This window comes from Carassius gibelio, chromosome A11 (genome assembly GCF_023724105.1).
Source record: "Carassius gibelio isolate Cgi1373 ecotype wild population from Czech Republic chromosome A11, carGib1.2-hapl.c, whole genome shotgun sequence".
NCBI lineage: Eukaryota > Metazoa > Chordata > Actinopteri > Cypriniformes > Cyprinidae > Carassius > Carassius gibelio.
In genome coordinates, this window is record NC_068381.1 from 16,414,321 (window position 1) to 16,433,001 (window position 18,681).

The 18,681-nt window shown below is 38.5% G+C and overlaps 1 protein-coding gene across 1 annotated transcript; it reads left to right on the forward strand.

Moving 5' to 3' along the window:
- The first annotated feature begins 10,364 nt into the window (after positions 1-10,364).
- Positions 10,365-18,666, forward strand: LOC128022490 (excitatory amino acid transporter 5-like). The gene is made up of 11 exons (XM_052610118.1): positions 10,365-10,658; positions 12,275-12,354; positions 12,468-12,683; positions 13,377-13,419; positions 15,090-15,297; positions 15,386-15,485; positions 16,030-16,263; positions 16,375-16,569; positions 16,845-16,979; positions 17,206-17,302; positions 17,975-18,666. The coding sequence occupies exons 1-11, from the start codon at positions 10,404-10,406 to the stop codon at positions 18,137-18,139; spliced, it is 1,728 nt and encodes a 575-aa protein (XP_052466078.1). The 5' UTR covers positions 10,365-10,403; the 3' UTR covers positions 18,140-18,666.
- The last annotated feature ends 15 nt before the right edge of the window (positions 18,667-18,681 follow it).

An 18,681-nucleotide genomic window follows, 5' to 3' on the forward strand; every position in this document is an offset into this window, starting at 1 on the left:
TTTCTTAATCTTTTTCTTAAAAGATCGTGGTGTAGCAACCTGTGTTTGTTGTTATGAGAGAGCAATCATACATTTGTGTTGTTTTCTTTATTTGATTTTTTTATATATATTATTATTCCGTTTAATTACTGATAATATTGATATATTCTATATTGATTTATTATTTGATCAGGCATTTTATATTATTTGTACATTACTGTTTAATCTGTTTTGTCTTATGTTTTCATTGTTGGAGATGAAATGTTTTCAGTGTCACTGGACAATATTGAGAAGCAGTAATTTTCCATTGATATTGATTGTGGTAATAACACTGGTTGGATTTGTGCTGGTCGGACAAAGTTTGACTGAGCATTGAAACAAACGCAACTAAGATTATTCTGTATAATTTTACCATCACCTAATCTCCTGCTTACTGCTTTTCGCTGCTGAGAGAAGACTGTTAATACAGATTTGGTCAGTAAAACACTGATTTTGGGTACTGAACAAAACTTTATTAACAGGTGCTATTAACAGGATTTGGGTTTGAGCCAAAATGGATATTTTTCCAACAGAATCTGAGGTTGGATCCAATGACTTGGAGACTTGATCTTAGATTTGTTGGCAGGATGTCTGCACTATCTGCCAATCTGTAGCCATTTCCTGTACATGTTCTTTTACATGTGTCCATGAGATTTAGTATTTGAGTGTTGCAAAATTCTCCTTTTTGAAATGCATATGGGATTCTGTGTAATTAATAATCAGCTTAAAATTTTTGATTTAATAAAATATCTCCTGATTGTGTGATTTTTGATTCTTTTTTTTTTTTTACTTTCTGAACAGGTATAGCCTAGTTGGAAGTATTCCAGATCCACATGTAACCAGTCTGCTCCTTTAGCCTGGAGTGTGCGATAAAGCTCCAAATCTGACGCACACTGTTGCTGACCTATCAGACCCATTAACACTAACTGATTACACCGTATTGTCACATGAAACTGCCTTTTGTCATGACAGGATTATGGCTGATAGGATTACTGTTATATCTAAGGCTTCATTAACTAGCATACTGTTTCCAGAAAACCTGGCCTTGTTTACAATAACAGCTCATTGATAATAAAATATCACATCAAAGTAGGGTGACCATATGCACCGTTCATACGGGACACATCACAGCCAGGATTTTAATAATGCCTAAAACATCCAGAGCAGTTTAACCAATAACATGCAGGTATTGTACATAATCGACCAATCGTGGGGCTGCTTGTGAGAAGGTGAGACCTAGAGGGAACGATCAAAGCGATGCAAATATGTGCATGTGTTTGATCGTTCGATTGACTTGAAGCGTCACAAAAAACAAAGTGTGTCACAATACTTCAAGTCGAACGAAAAGACACGTGAAAGCGAATCGAAAGCTTAAGGAGCCATCTGTTCTGCTCTTTTTAAAGCTCTCGTGAATGTTACACAACGATCAACCTGCACAATGCAAATAGACAAAACCTGGATATTTTACGCAATATTAAAATCCTGGCTAGGACGTGTCCCATATGAACGGCGCATATGGTCACCCTACATCAAAGGCACTTGTAAACAAACTATTAAAAGATTCTGTTTGATTCGAGAAGGGTACCAGAATCCCTAGCAATGCCACTGAGAGTAACTACAGGTATAGTTCAACACAACTCTCTGGGGGATTGCCACCTTGTCATGGTGGAGAGGCTTGCGTGGTCCTGTTATCCCAAGGGTGATGTCTTCTAGAACTATGCTCCTGGTAGGGTCACTCATGGTGGTAAGGACAAGGAGGAGGTTCCTTAATGAAGAGCAATCCAACGAAGACCTCAGCTGTGTTGCAGGTGGAGTATGATGGCTAGACTTACGGAAGTGTCACAATGGCTGGGAAGGCGGATGAAGGCTTCAGCAGAAAAGTGCCTCCAGTTGTCTTGGGACACATACCACTAGATTCTGACCCATTTCTGTCTAGGACCTTGTGGTGACTGTCTGTGCACCAGACTCTCCGAGTTAAAATCACGCATAGGCATCCTCCTTGGAAACCACTTTAACATGCTGGTTAAAGTTCTATTGTCCAGAGAGTGGCGATGGGGGCAGGATTGTGAGGTCTGGAAGCCCCTAGTCATAATCTGACACATTAGGCAGTGAGTGCTAGACTCAACTAAAAGAGAAGGGTGGCTTCACTTTCTTCTGGAAAGAAAAGTTGCTGATGAGCCCAGAATCCGTGGGGTTGGAATTGCCATTAGGAACCAGTTTATCAGCCACCTCTATGAACTTCCTGTGGGTATTAGTGACCATCTCATGACCATCTATCTGGTGCTTGCCAAAAACCAGATAACAACAGTTGTGAGGACCTATACCCCTTCTTAAGACTTTGAAGAGGAAGACACTGACACTGACACTGTCAAGAATCCCCAAGGAAGATAAGTTTATTCCCCATGAAGACTTCAATGCAGGGATCAACACTTCTTAAAGGACAATAAAAGAAAGGAAGGCATCTGAAACAGAAACACTAGTGGAGTTATGCTTCTCAGCAATCATGTTAAGCATGATCTCATCATCACTAATTCTCCCTTTAGCCAAAAAACAAAAATAATTTTTTTAAGGCATCTTGGATACATTCCCACTTTTAACAGTGGCATCTCATTGACTATGTCATTGTACTAGCCAGGGACCGATGTGATGTGAACATCGCAAGGGCCATGGTCACTGATCTGCACTGTCCATGGCCCTTGCGATGTTCACATCACAGTGGTCACTGGCTTGTTCTTGACTGCTGAACAGATCATCACCTCATCCACTCCACAATGTCAAACTCAAGAGGAAGAGGAGAATTTAAAAAAGCAGATACGAACAAGACTGAACCTTGACAGCAACATCAGGCATCTCTTGGGGAAAGCCTCCAACAAGAATAGCCTTGTGACATTAAAGGGCATTGGAGTCAGCTAAAGTCTACCATCTTTGCTACCTGCAATACCATTCTAGGGTACAAGTCCAGAAAACACTTGGAATGGTAAAGGAAAAAGGAAACTAAGAAAAGGCTCTATCACTCCAGAGCCAATGCAGATATCCAGAGATGGGTAGTTAAAAAACTCTTGTTGGACAGAAAGGGCTCTTGAAATCTAGAGACTGGCATACTCTGGTGATACCAGGGGTTTTTCAGTGCTACCAAGGCTGTCTATAGTCCAAACTATCATGGCCTAAACCCCTGGTGCTCAAAGGACAGCCAAGAGCTGCTGAAGGACACTGAGTCCATTAATGCCCAATGGAAAGAGTATTTCCAAGAACTCATCAACAGTGACAGCTCAACTGAAATTGACATTACCAATATATCCCCCAGTCCCATCAGAGAAGAGATGGGGGAACCTCCAACTATAATAGTGGTTCAAGACGCCATCAGGAGCCTTATAGGGCAAGTCATTTGGTATTTTAAAGTGTCCTAATATTGTGTTGGAATACCTTACAACAGGTTCAAATGCATCTAAGATCACATTTTTTCTTATTATTATTTTGAAATTATTAGTTTGAAGCAGTAAGGTCTGTAAACACCTCTCTTCCATAAGCCTGCTCTGCTCTGATTGGACAGCTGGCCAAGTCTGTAGTGAATGGGATTTCCGTATATGACCCAGACTGCCCAGTGAGGCTGAAAACATACGTCTTCTCGACATGATTTAAACACACTAACTAGTGGAAGTGTTTGTGGGCAGGTCAATCTGTAGCTATTTCCTGTCTGTGCTCTTTTACATGTCAATGAGATTTAGTATTTGAATTAGGGCTGTGGCGATATACCGGTATTGACGATAACCGTGATATTCAAATAAACAATTATCGATATCGTGTTAATTTAGTGTATGAGGGTATACCGGTATTAGTGATAACTAATATTTAAAATGAACAGTTCTCTTATGATGACACCACTTGTAAATACTTGGTAACAGTACCTGGTTGAGTGCCCAGGTGGCAGTATCGTGCCTTAACTCTGACACCTGTCACACAAGAAGAAGACGCAGCACTTGCAGCTACCATAGACAGTAAAAGAAATGGACACAGCGACCCCATTGGAACTCAATTGAGAGTTTTTTAGCTCTTTCGTTTCTGACGTGCAGACTCAAACGAAGCTTGACGACGTCAGCAACCTGTCTGACAGATGTAAATCTTCTAAGTGGCTGTGCATGCAAAGTGCCATCGTTAATCTTGCAGAGACGACGAGCTTGAGCGGGGAGTTCTTTGTCGTGACTGAGCAGGAGTAAGTATTCTGATTAATTATTTTGTATAGTATTTTAAAATGTAACGCCAGTACGCCATATTAAGTTAATTGCCTGCGAGCTTCTCCTCCTGTCTGTACGGTAATGCAACAGAGAGTCAAGTGGTTATGACGCAATCGTTAGCCTATTTTTTACAAAAACTGTTTATACTGTTTATAATGTAACATAGAAGGTAATGGACAAACTGAGTCTTTAAACGCCTCAGATGTAAAGTTATTCGCTGTCAAAGTGACGCCAAAATGAATGGGAGTCAATGGGAATGCTAACGCAAGTGAAGTTCTGCTACAAGATGGCAGCCCCCAGCCGACTTCAACTTCCGGTCGACTTCCTTGCTGCCTGGCAGCTACTCTGAGGAGAGCTGTGTTCATCAGAGTAAGTTGTTATTATTTTACTAGTCATAGACTGGGAAATATTATATAACCTATTAACAGCGGTCTTCTGTGTTCATATACTTAAGTACCGCGTTTTCTTTACTCGTCTTATTTTTGTATTTGTAATCAATACGGCCTGTACGTAGTAACACTTTATTTCTTTCTTTGTTCAAATCTATGAACAGTTACACGATTAAAATGGATCTTGAAAAATTGAGCGACCACATTGCTACATTAAACTCTGTTAATTGTTAAGTTAGTCACAGTGCCATGCACTTAATGCCTCATCTGTGGTCAGTCTTCAATAAGGTTCATTAGTTAACATATATAAATAACATATAATAATGAACAATATTTCCACTGCATTTATTAATCTTGGTTCATGTTAATTTCAGCATTTACTGATGCATTGTTAAAATCACAAGTTGTGTTTGTAAACATTAATGTACTCTGAACATTGAATAACTCAATTTTTATTAACATTAACAAAGATTAATAAATTGTGTAATAAATGTATTGTTCATTGTTCATTCATGTTCATTAATACATTTAATGTTAACAAATGGCCTCTTATTAATATTTATTCATCATATTGTTGAACTTGACAGTATTTTCTCTCTTGATATTTCATAAGAGCTTCAAAGAAGATGGAGAAAGCCAGAGTCTTGTGCCCTGCGTTTATCAGTATCAATATTAAGCTCGTTCGGTGAAAAAGAAAAACTCAATAAACAAAGTAAAAAATAATTTGACTGATATCTTCCCCACCCCAAGGTTTCTATAGATATCACGATATATCGATATTGTGAATTCTCATGGCTACAATAACCGTGATATGAAAAATCTAATATCGTGACAGCCCTAATTTGAAAGTTGCAAAACTCTCCTTTTTTAAATGCATATGGGATTCTATGTAATTAATAATCAGCTTTAATTTTTTATTTAATAAAGTGATTCTCCTGGTTGTGCTGTTTTTGATTCTCTTCTTAACTATCTGAATAGGTATAGCCTAGTTGGAAGTGTTCTAGATCACCATGTTACCAGTCTGCTCCTTTAGCCTGGAGTGTGCGACAAAGTCCCAAATCTGACGCACACAGTTCCTGACCTATCAGAGCCATTAACACTTACTGATTAGATTCTATTGTCATGTGAAACTGCCTTTTGTCATGACAGGATTATGGCTGATAGGATTACTGTTATATACAAGATTTCATTAACTAGCACACTGTGTCCAGAAAACCTGACCTTGTTTACAATAACAGTTCACTGATAACAAAAGATCACATCAAAGCCACTTGGGAACAAACAAACAATATTTTAATTCCAGAATAAAAGTTTCATTTCAGAAGGGGTCCAGCATCCCTAGCAACGCCACTGAGTGTAACCACAGGCATAGTTCATCACTAATTTAGGGGCTTGCATGGTCCTGTGACACCCAAGAGTGATGTATTTTGGAGCTATGCTCCTGGTATGTTGCTGTGATTTTGCCAAGTAAGACATGTTCCTGTATCAACATCTTTTGATGAACCTGTATCCACATTATTGTATAAAAATATAGACTTAACCCAATCCCTACCCCTAAATCTAACCCTAACCATAATTTATTACTAAAATCAATGGGATTAACAAGGGTGTAGAAGCACCTAACCCTGACTGTAAGCCTAAACAGATATTTTCTAAAAAGTTAAAAAGTAATCTCAATTCTGATTGGTTGATTGGAATTTTGTTCCAGGATCAACAAGGATGTTGATACAGAAACGTGTTGTAGTTGGTGAAATCATGATCACCGCTACGGGTTGGGGGTCACCCATGGCGGTAAGGGCAGGGGAAAGGTTCCTTGACAGAGCAATCCAACCAAGACCTCAACTGAGTGCAGGCGGAGGGTGATAGCTAGCCTTACAGGAGCGTCACAACGGCCCCCAGTCATCTTGGACCACATGCAACTAGATTCTGAGCAAATTCTGTCAAGAACCTTCTTGTGACTGTCTGTAAACCAGACTCTCCAATATAAACAAAATCAAGCACAGGTGTCCTCCTTGGAAACCACTTTAACATCCTGGTTAAAGTCCTATGGCGACAAGAGAGTGGAGATGGGGGCAGGATTGTGAGATCTGGAAGCGCCTAGTCATAAACTGGCACATTAGGCGGTGAGTGCTAGACTCAGTCGTCGGCTCCTGCAATGAGGCAGAAAGAGTCCTTCAGCAGCTGCACCCACAACTAAACAGCCCTGTTCAGGATCCACTCTGCTCACCACACATTGGGAAGGCGCTAGAAAAGGTGCCCTAAAAAATAGCCTGCACTAACCTCCTGACTGGATTACAACATCCATGGGGATCACCATTTTTGGTCAGAAACACAAAACTGTGAACTTTGGAGCCTGGAATGTGTACACACTGATGAATAGTGCCACCAGTGATCTACCAGAGAGGAGAACTGCAATTATTGCTAGAGAACTGAGAATATATCGGATTGACCTAACCACCCTCTCTGAAACCTGGCTAGAAGATGAAGGACAACTGATAGAGGACACTTCCTGTGGGGATTAGTGAGTGTCTCGTGACCATCCGTCTGGTGATTGCCAACAACCAGATAGCAACAGTTGTGAGTGCCTGTGCCCCTACTTTAGATTCTGAAGAGGAAGTAAAAGAAACCTTATATGCCTGCTTAGATGAGACACTGTCAAGAACCTCCAACCAAGACAAGGTTATTCTCCTTGGAAACTTCAATGCCAGGGATGGCAGGGATCAACCCCTCTGGAAGAGCACTATAGCAAAGGAAGGCATCGGAAACATCAAAACTAGTGGAGTTATCCTTCTCAGCAATGGTCATTGCAGATGTCTGCTGGACAGATCATTACCTCATCCACCTCACAATGTCAATCCAACTCAAGAGGAAGAAGAGGATTTAAAACAGCAGATCCGACCAAGACTGAACCTTGACAGCCATGATGACACTGCCACCCAGCAACAGCTTCAGGCCTCTCTTGGGGAAAGCCTCCAACAAGAATACTCTAGAGACAATAAAGGGCCCTGTAGTCAGTTAAAGTCTACCATCCTTGCTACCTGCAAAACCACTCTAGGTTACAAGACCAGAAAAAACTTGGACTGGTGAAAGAAAAAGGAAACTAAGAAAAGGAAAGCCCTCTGTGCCTGTCAAAATGATGTTACTTCCAAGGCCAAAAGGCTGGCTCACTCCAGAGCCAAGACAAATATACAGAGAATGTTAAGGGAGCTAGAAAACACTTGGTGGACAGAAAGGGCTCTTGAAATCCAGAGACTGGCAGACTATGGTGATACCAGGGGCTTTTCAGTGCTACTAAAGCTGTCTATAGACAAGCTATCATTTCCTAATACCAATATGTTCAAAAGACTCCGTCAAGAGCTGCTGAAGGCTAATGCATCCATTAATGCCCTATGGAAAGAGTATTTCCAAGAACACTCATCAACAGTGACAGCTCAAATGAAATTGACATTACCAAACATATCCCATCAATACAAGTCCCATCAGAGAAGACGTGGGGGAACCTCCAACTATAATAGTGGTTCAAGATGCCATCAGGTCATATGATATTTTAAAGTGAAAGTGACATGAGATACATTCTCGTAGGGTGACCTCTACAAATTTGTGCATTTAACCCATCCAAGTGAACACACACACAGTGCATTTATGCTGCAGCACCCATGGGTTGGGTGCCTTGCTCAAGGGCACCTCAGTCATGGTATTGCCAGCCCAAGACTCAAACCCACAACCTTAGGGTTAAGAGTCAAACTCTCTAACCACTAAGCCATGACTTACCTGTAAAGTGTGAGTGTGTGTGTGTGTGTGGGGGGGGGGCACTTATAAAGTGTCCTACTTTGTGTTGGAATCCCCTACAACAGGTTTGCATCTAAGATCAGAATATACATTTAATATTAAAATAATTTTTTCATGATTTCAAAACGATTCATTCACAGCAGTTCTGAGCTTCAAGTTCAAGTTCAAGTTGAGCTTTATTGTCATTCCGCTACATGTGGGGACATACAGTGGAACGAAATGTCGTGCCTCACAGGACCACGGTGCTACAAAAATAAAAACATACAACAATGAAGTAAAACAGTATAAACCCATACACAACTAACCTACTGACAGATTTTGACTATAAATATACTATATATATTCGTATTGTCTGTATTTTTTAATGTTTTAACATTTAATGTTTACCTATACATAAGCTAAAAAATACAGGCTATACGAATGCTTCACAAAATACTATACCTATACACAACTTACCTACTGACAGATTTTGACTTTAAATATGTTATATATAAATGTTTACCTATACATAAATTAAAAAATACAGACTATACAGACTTATGGTCTGTAAACGCCTCCATACCATAAGCATTCTCTGCTCTGTTTTTGACAGCTGGCCAAGTCTGTCGTGATTTACCTTTCCGTATACAATGCGTGTTGGAAGCAAAACAGTCATTACCATAATACATTTTTGTCTTCCGAGGGGTTATTGTAAACAAAGATGCTATAAGGTTACAAAAATGGCATGGATATTACCTTATCAATTCAAGCCGCTAATACTGATGCAGTCAATCAACCAGAAACTCCATTGCAAGCATGACTTTATCAGGACGTTTCTCAGTGGTAAGTTTAAGCTTTGTGTGTGATATTTTACATGATGTGACAGCAGTTTTACTGCATTCATTATTATTATTATTATTTACTTACTTGGGATGCACGTGTGGGAACTGTGTTAGAATGTCCACTGAGGCTGAAAACACACATCTTGCACAGAAAAACAGATAGCCTTAATTCAAACCTAGTCCAGAGCATCCAGAACCTCAGACTGGGCAGAAGGTCTACCTTCCAACAGGACAATGACCCTAAGCACAAAGCAAGAGTGGCTTATAAGACAACTCCATGAATGTACTTGAGTGGCCCAGCCACAGTCTGTGCTTAAACCCAATCAAACGTTTCTGAAGAAACCTGAAACTGTGCGTCTGACCACATCCAACCTGACAGAGCTTGAAAGGTGAAGAGGTGAGGATAATAATGGCAAATAATTGCCAAATGCAGATGTGCAAAGGTATTAATTATTAAGTATTAATACTTATGCAATGTACTTATTTTTTACTTTTGAATTTTAATACATTTGCAAAGTTGTCAAAACACTTTTTTTTAAGCAATTCCATATTACTTTGAGCAATTGTGAACACAGTGCACTGGACTCCTGGAAGAAATCTGTGCAGGATGGTGCAGCACATCACGAAACAGAACTCCGCCATGGTGACACTCAAACCTGGGAAATGCCCTTAAACCACAAGACAGGCTGTATCAAGTGTACTCAACTTTAATAAAGATGACAAATTCACCTGTGCCAACCTATTCTCCAGAGAACAATTATTTAATTGAGCCCGTGCGTAAGGGATACTCTTAATTTTAATGAGATCGTGAAGACATGTGCTGACTTTGCTAGTGGCTTTAGAGACAGATAATTTACTCACTATGGATTAGTTTCAGGAACAACGCAGTGCACTACTATTTTACCCTTTGCTACAGTAGTAAATACACAAAAAGTGGGGGTTATCTAACATCACTCCACGCCAAAAATCCCGAAGTATGGCACAGAGCCACTGTCAACAGGGAAGTGTTAGATTTTATTACTCCATCCTAATCCTCTTAGCCTCCTAAATCCTCCCGGTCGTGGTCTTGAGATGCTGGATGGATGCATGATGGCGTAATCCCTCGTTAGAAAAGGTTATGCTTTGCCCACCTGCTTTACTCATAGCGTCTCGCCATGGAGGAGCTACTGATACCCGCAGATGCCGAAGAGGCACCTCCCGAGCCTGGCATCTTCTTCTCTCCGGCGGGACCGGCTAAATCCCCGCTGGAGAGAATAAAGGACTTCATGGCAAGCACGTTCTCGGTCAGCGTCAGAGAGTATGTGAAGGACTACATCAGGCACAACGGGTTGCTGACGCTCTCGGTTCTAGCCGTGATGACAGGATGTGTCCTGGGCTTCACTCTAAGAGGTCTGGACCTCTCCACACAGGTAAGGCTTATTCAAGGTGCATTTTAGAGAAATAAATTGCTATGGAAATGTTACTGAAAATGGAAACAAGGAAGAAATTATGCAAATGTACACAAGTTGCAGTTGTTGTAGTGATGCATTTTAATAGGTTAGGTGCACATCAAACATCTTATATGTTTCTATGGTCAGAATAATTTGTCATGCTTTTAATCAGTTAAACACAGATGTAGTACCAATGTTAATAAGTTATTTGTAGACAATAAATGCTTCATATATGAAGCTCTTATCTTAGAGATGTGTGTCCTGTCCTGTCTATAAAAAAAAAAAAAAAAGTGGTATAAAATACTAGCTATAGTCACATTGTGTCTTCATACATTTTTATGTATGATTTATTTTTTGGCAGTCAGATAGTGGATGGAAAGTGAAGTAAGTCGGGCTGTTTGTCGGAGCTCTCTATTGGCTCCAACAATTTAATTTCAGTTTTGGACAGTGTCTTAATAGAGCATTTGGCAGAAAGATATATATCAATATAAGGATATATCAAAATTTCCTGTTGTGCTAAATGGGTTTTAACTGAAATAAATTACTTTATTTATTTGCATATTTTTATAGATATAAATCACTAATGCACAGAGGTCACGTCATCATAAACCCCAGAATTATATCTGTACAATGTGAAATTTTTACTATAGCTGTGTTGTGATGGAATGAGGTATGTAGGTTTGAATGTTAGTAAGCACTTAAGGACATCTGTGCTCAGGGATCTAATCCCAGACAGACAGCATTCCAGCCGAGATAAATGGAGGTTGACGTGAGAGTCAGTCTCACCACGCGTGACGTCTGACCCTGCTCAGCAGAGCAAATGCCAACAGTCGGTCAGGGGAAGTAGCTCAGATGGGCTGCTCTCAGATAGCAAATTCATAGAAGGGCTTCTTACTGTTAAATACATATGTATGTTTAAATAAATCTGTCACGATGACAAGTTCTTATGTGCAGTTGAGTTGTTGTATACAAACATTTCAATTTTCATTTGAGTACTTGTGATTATTATTTCTGAAAATTAATAGCAGTTGAATTTAACTTTTAACTTTACAGTAATCCACTAAATGAGAGGGGGTTTTATCTTAACGAAAAGCAGACAATTGGCATTGACAGTAATGTTTTGAAATATTACAGCATTACAATTTAAAATAATTGTTTTTAATTGAATTGTTTTTAAATTGTAATTTATTCCTTTGATTTGAATTTTCAGCATCGTGGCTCCAGGCTTCAGTGTCACACGATCCTTCAGAAATTATTCTAAAATGCTGATTTGCTGCTCAAGAAACATTTCTGATTTAGTGTTAACACTACAGTTTGATACACTACTATTCAGATCTGGTCAAAGAATCTAGTGCTCACTGCAGACACAAACAACAACAGCTCCCCCTCTGTGGACCTAATGAGATAAATTCAGACAAATTCATTATTTATTTATTTTTTGTAAAATATGACAAAATATTACATTGTAGTAAAACTGGATGACATTTAATCCTGTGTTACAGACATAAATCTTTTTTTTTCTACACTACTAAAAAGTTGAAATTGTGCAAAATTGCTTATCTGAAAAGCTCTTCCTCTGTTTTTTTTCTAATCAGGCAAAAATATATTTCTCCTTCCCTGGTGAGCTGCTCATGAGGATCCTTAAAATGTTGATTCTTCCTCTAATCACCTCCAGGTGAAGATTTGAATCACTCTCATCTTTATATTTTATAAATAATAATAATAAGTTATCTTACATAAAGATTGTGTGAATATCTTCTCATATCAACTTGTACTGTCTGCTTGTAGTTTAATGTCTGGACTGTCGTCTATGGAGTCGAAGGCCTGCTGCAGGATGGGGGTGCTGACAGTCACTTACTACCTTTGGACCACATTCATTGCAGTAGTGGTCGGCATTGTACTCGTTCTTATCATCAAACCTGGCTATGGGACACATGCGGAGAACAGCAGGATGGGAGGTGGACAAGTCATAACGTCTGCAGATGCACTGCTGGATCTGGTCAGGTAGAACTGTCCAAAAAAATAGTGAAGTAGCAACAGCATTCTTCTTGAACTAACATTCATATAAGCCAAGCAGATTTTATATCGGCTAGATACGGGGTTAAAGGCTTGGACAACTCAAGTTCATCTGATTTTTAAGGTCATTAATGGTTCATGTTTAGTGGGTTCGGCAGTGTCCTGTTTTGGTACTATTGATCCAGGAACATGCACTGCTTGGAAAATAAATAGGACAATTCTAGTTTGCCCTAGATTTTCTTAACATGTTCATGATTTAAGAATCAGTTGATCCAATTCACAAAATCATTCCCCCAAAGACATAAAATGTGTCTCTTGGACACTGTAGGTGCCATTCACAGAAAGAGTTCCCCATGTCTAGGGATTTTAGGCCATCGCATACAGTGCAATCCAATTAAAGCAGTGATTAGGGTATTCTGAGTAATCTGCACAAAGGGCCAATTAAGAAGAGCAGGACCCTTCTATTCCCCTCTGCCCATAAACACAGCAAGCTGCTGTTGGTCTTGTGCTGCTATACTTGAAAATAGCTGGCCTAAGGGTTCAAGTCTCCAGGGTGTATGTCATATCTGAAAGTATAAATGTAGTGTGATATATTCATAAAGACATAGTAAATGAATTAGCATCATATGCTTTAAATATGGCCTTTACACTTTTAAACTCATACTTTATTTCCATCCCCAGGAATATGATCCCCTCCAATCTCATTGAAGCCACATTTCAGCAGGTGAGTAGACAGACACCGATCAGCTGATAAGTGAGCTTATAAATGTACAGTGTTTGTACTAACAGCATGAATAATACCCGTCAAAGTTTGATGCTGATTTAAAGTATGTTTATTTAAATGTGAGTTTTACAAGAAGTTTTTGAAATTTCTGTATTGGCTCGTTCATCATGTAGGTCTTGAAAGCACAAAATAGCTACCTGGAGACAATCCCTTAAATGTGGTTTATTATTCTCAAATAGTGTTGAAAAGCAAGGTGGGTCCAGCTAGTGTGCTTGCCAGTCCTAAACGTGCGTGTCAGGACACTGACTTTTTCTATGGATCCGTCAGTTGTAGTGATGCTCATTGCCATCACATTGACAAATGGCTCTTTATTTAGAAAACGGGACTTATTCCATCATAGTGCATTAGTGGCCGCCCACTTTTTCAGCAGCATTGGTTTTGTATTTCTCCCATGAAGCATTGCGAATTAGTTAAATTAGAAAAAAAGATGAAGAAATTATGAATTTTAAGAATTTAAAGCTGTTGATTGTATCTATAGAACCTATAAGTTTTTGCCAAATATGCATAATATATATTTATACACACACACACACACACACACACACACACACAAATATTTAAGTATTCTCATAGCGTGTGGACACTGACTCTATTACGCGGTGGAATTTTCTGTACAGCATCATGGGTAATAAAGCTTTAATTCTGCTATTAAACATGATTATTGTAAGCAATGGCTTCCCCAAAAGCATATGCAAGCAATTAATAATCACAAGGCTCGTGACAGGTCTGTCCTTAATTGTGTTGGGTAAAGTTACTATTAATAGTAATGCATTACAATATTGCGTTACTCAATAAAAAAGTAGTAGTATTTGCATTCAAGGAAAGTAATGAATTATGTTAATTTTGCATTAATTTTTGTCACCTGGTCTAGACTTGCTTATTTGTTTTTTTTTATTACAATAAACTGAAAAGTTATATTTTTGGCCCTTTCACACCAAAAGTGAAATTAATAAATCTCAGGCTGAAGGACGTGACTCACAGAAAATTTCTCTCAGCACCAGGAGAGGAATGGTGTCAGTGATTAAATAGGGAAACAAAGTAACTTATTTCATTGTAAATTGAAAAGTAATGCATTACTTTACCAGTTACTAGAAAAAATGATTTGATTATGTAATTAGTATTACTTGTAATGCTTTACCCCCAACACTGCTCCTTGAACATTTATCAGTTATTGTAAAAAAAAAAAAAAATCAATCAATCAATCAATCAATATCTCTAAGGAGATTTTTTTTTTTTTTTTTTTACTTCTGGAACCCAAATATTGCACTCTATTGCATTGCACTTTCTCCCATTCATAGTAATGTGAATAAACCATTTTATGTATAAATATATGCATCCTTTAATGATACCTCAAATCACGTGGCTTATTGGCGACTTTCACCTGGTGGACAATAAAATCTATTAGACTTGCCTCGTAGGATCAGGATAGAATACTTAGAAAATTGTTATAACCAATTTTATACAAGCAAAAACCACACAATTTCCTAAGAAAAAGTAAAACCTAGTTTTGCATTATCAACACACGTTTCCCCATTTAACACTGTAAAGCTGCTTAAAGTGGCATACACATAAAGTTGTATTTATTTGACTTTTATATTTTGTTGTTTCAGTATAAGACGGACATTATTCCAATCATAAAAACACCGGTGAACACAGGACGCCCAAACTCTGTCTACTTGATGCCTGATGAAGACAACCCAAAGGGTCGGACGGTGCAGCTGGAACTAACACCACCTCCAGACATCGAGTATAAGACGCGTCCAAGCAGCAGTCAGCAGATGAATGTACTCGGCATTGTTATTTTCTCAGCCACAATGGGTAAAACATCTGCCTTCGCCTAATGAAGCATCTTTACGAAGTAAAACCATGATCAAATGCATAACCGTAAAAATGACTTTTCATTTAGGTCTCTTACTTGGTAAAATGGGTGAACGGGGAGCTCCTCTGGTGAACGTTTGCCAGTGTATCAATGAGTGCGTGATGAAGATCATTAATGCAGCTGTATGGTAAGAGAAGAAGTACTGGTGTGAACACTGTCATACTAAAAAGTATGGCGATCAAAATACGCATCAATTCGGCACACACAGGATTTACAGATCACCTGCGTTTAAGAGCTGTCACACACTACAACATGCTGCTATAGTGTGGGGTAACAACGATGTCACCCCATGTGTTACACTCTAAAAAATATTTAGGCCTAAATTTAAAATGTATCCATTTGAATTGCTTAAAAAAAATCGCATAAACTATTAAATGAAACCGATTTCTAGACTCAAAATGAAATTAAAATTAATAAATCACTTTGTAAGTAACATTTCTTTTGTTCAGTTCTCAGTAGACAAAAAAGTACCTTCCTGCATTTTTTTTCCACTGAATTTCCAGTTTTACTTGAAATGCATCACATTAATGGAGTACAATAGAATTGCAACTTTCATAGTTAAACATCGTTTATCCAAAAATGTCATTTCTGTCAGACTGAAGAATTTGAACAGCAACGTTCTTGAGAATTATATAATTCATTAATAATTCCTTCTCTGTATTTTTCAACAGGTATTTTCCTTTTGGGATCATTTTCCTTGTAGCTGGCAAAATCCTGGACATGAGTGATCCCTCCACACTTGGGAAGAAGTTGGGCTGGTACGGGTTGACGGTCATGGCAGGCCTGTTTGTGCACGGCCTCATCCTGCTCCCATTCTTTTATTTCATTCTGACATGGAAAAATCCTTTCACATATATCAGAGGGCTTCTGCAAGCCATGGTCATCGCCCTCGCCACGTCATCCAGGTAAGATGAACTCCTCAAAAAAATCTGTCAATGTCCCATCTCAATTAAAATAAGTAGATATGTATTGACTTCATGACCTTGTAAGTGTGAGAGATTCTCTCTGTTTGACAGTTCTGCAACGCTGCCCATTACAATGAAATGTTTGCTGGAGAACTGCCGAGTGGACAGGCAGATTGCCCGGTTTGTGCTGCCAGTGGGAGCCACCATTAACATGGATGGAACGGCGCTTTATGAAGCAGTCGCTGCCATTTTCATTGCCCAGGTCAATGACTACGAACTGGATTTTGGACAGTTGGTCACCATCAGGTACTTACAGAAAGACAAAGATGTAACCAAATATAATCAGGTTTAGTGGTCGACCGATATATCGGGACTTTTATTTTGACAGAGCTCAGAATTCCAACACCTGAAAGCAAAGGGCTCCTGTTCTCTGTCTTCATTAGTTTACTGTCTCTGTTTAACAGTTCTAATAAATTATTACACGGAACAAAGTTAGTAAAGGGCATGCGAAAAAAAAATATAGCCTTTTCTTTTCTATTAAAGTAAAATCATAATAATCATACTATTCTGATTTCCTCCAGTATAACAGCAACCGCTGCCAGCATCGGAGCCGCTGGAATCCCTCAGGCAGGCCTTGTAACCATGGTGATAGTGCTGTCATCTGTCGGATTGCCAGCGGATGACATCACGCTGATTGTGGCCATTGATTGGATCTTGTAAGTTGACATAACTGCCATTTCATCTGCTGGAAACAAAAAATAGATAAAAAATAAAATAAATACAGTTCATGATAGATGTAATCAATGTATCAACAAAATTAAATTTAAATAGTAAATATTATAAAAGGAAATATTAAGAGTAAATTAAATCATAAAACAATGCATGAGGGAAATAATAATAATCGAATCAAAAATAAAGTCTTCTACCCTTTCTGGTTTAAAGAGATCGCTTTCGAACAATGATCAACGTGCTAGGAGACGCTCTGGCAGCTGGAATCATTGCCCACTTGTGTCGAAAAGACTTCCCACCTGACAAAGCTGTAAGCTAACATTTGTTTCCTGTTTTCTTTTTCTTTTTTTTCGGTCAGTGACATGACAAATTATTTTTTTTCCTCATCTGCATCTGTGAATTTATTTAAAAATACATTCAAACTAAAATGTATGCGTATAACCTTTCTGTAGAACAAGAAAGTATAGCATGGAGCTAAAATGTATACCTTGAATGCATTGTAAGTTGCTTTCGGATAAAAAGGGTCTCTCAGATGTATAAATGTGATGACTAGCTAAGCATGCTTGTAATGATGCATGCTTTTAATTTCTAAATTAGTATTTTTAAACTTTATGACAAGGCAAGGAATTTTAAGGTTTTACATGCAAATGTCCTGAAAGCCTTAATGGTATTTATTATTCTCAATGTGTATATAAAATATACCCTTAACCTTGAAAATATATTAAAAATATTTGTTTCTTTTTTAAATAATGATTAAGATTAAACTCAGTTCTGAACTGAGTTCTTTTTTTTTTTTAACGCTTTTTTCATCTTTTTTTTTTTTTTTTTTACTCTTTTCTCATCTTTGTTGTGGACAGTCTTACATGACATTGACCCATTTACAAACCTTTGTGGTGGAAGGCTTTTGTAGCATCATGCTTAAACTTGAGTTAATCTCAAAATACCACAAGCTTATTGATGATGTGACCACCTTGTTTTTCAGGCGAAAGCAAATGGAGCTGCACAGGACAGCCAGACTGCTCAAAACATGGAGAATGTGCCTTTAACTGAAGTACCACTGCTGGGTGGCAAAGACTGTATACTGGAGGTGGTCGGGGACACAGTTTTTGAACGACCCACTGTCTACTACAATATATGTCAGGTCTGAGTCACCAGACGGATGCCTTATACATATCCAAGAACCTCCTTTCTACCACTGTGCCACAGAGAAAGACAGAAAGAACACATTCTCTAGTTCTTCCATCTCTGCTTTTTAAAACAGTAATGTTTTGTACAGCTGAATACATTTAGGCAGTGTTCCTTTCCCTATTCAAAAGGAAATACTTCTATTCACAAGAACAACCCCACATTTTTATTTATTTATATTTTTATTCCTCTGCTTTTATGGCCTCTTTTGCTAAAGGTACAAAAGTTATTGCATGCTGGCATGCATTCGGGGATTTTGTCCTTCAGATTCAGGCTGATGTTACAGTCAAAACACGATCCAGAACTGCGATGACATCATTCAACATCTTGAAGGTGATTGGGAAGGAAACTGAGTGACATTTCAAAATGCAGTCAAAAGCCAATTATCCAGGATCACGTGCAACAACACGTGTATTTAATTTTTTTTACATCAGCATTGTTGTGTAATGAATTTGCAAAACGTTTGTGATAATAAAAATATATATATATACTGAGATAGAAAAA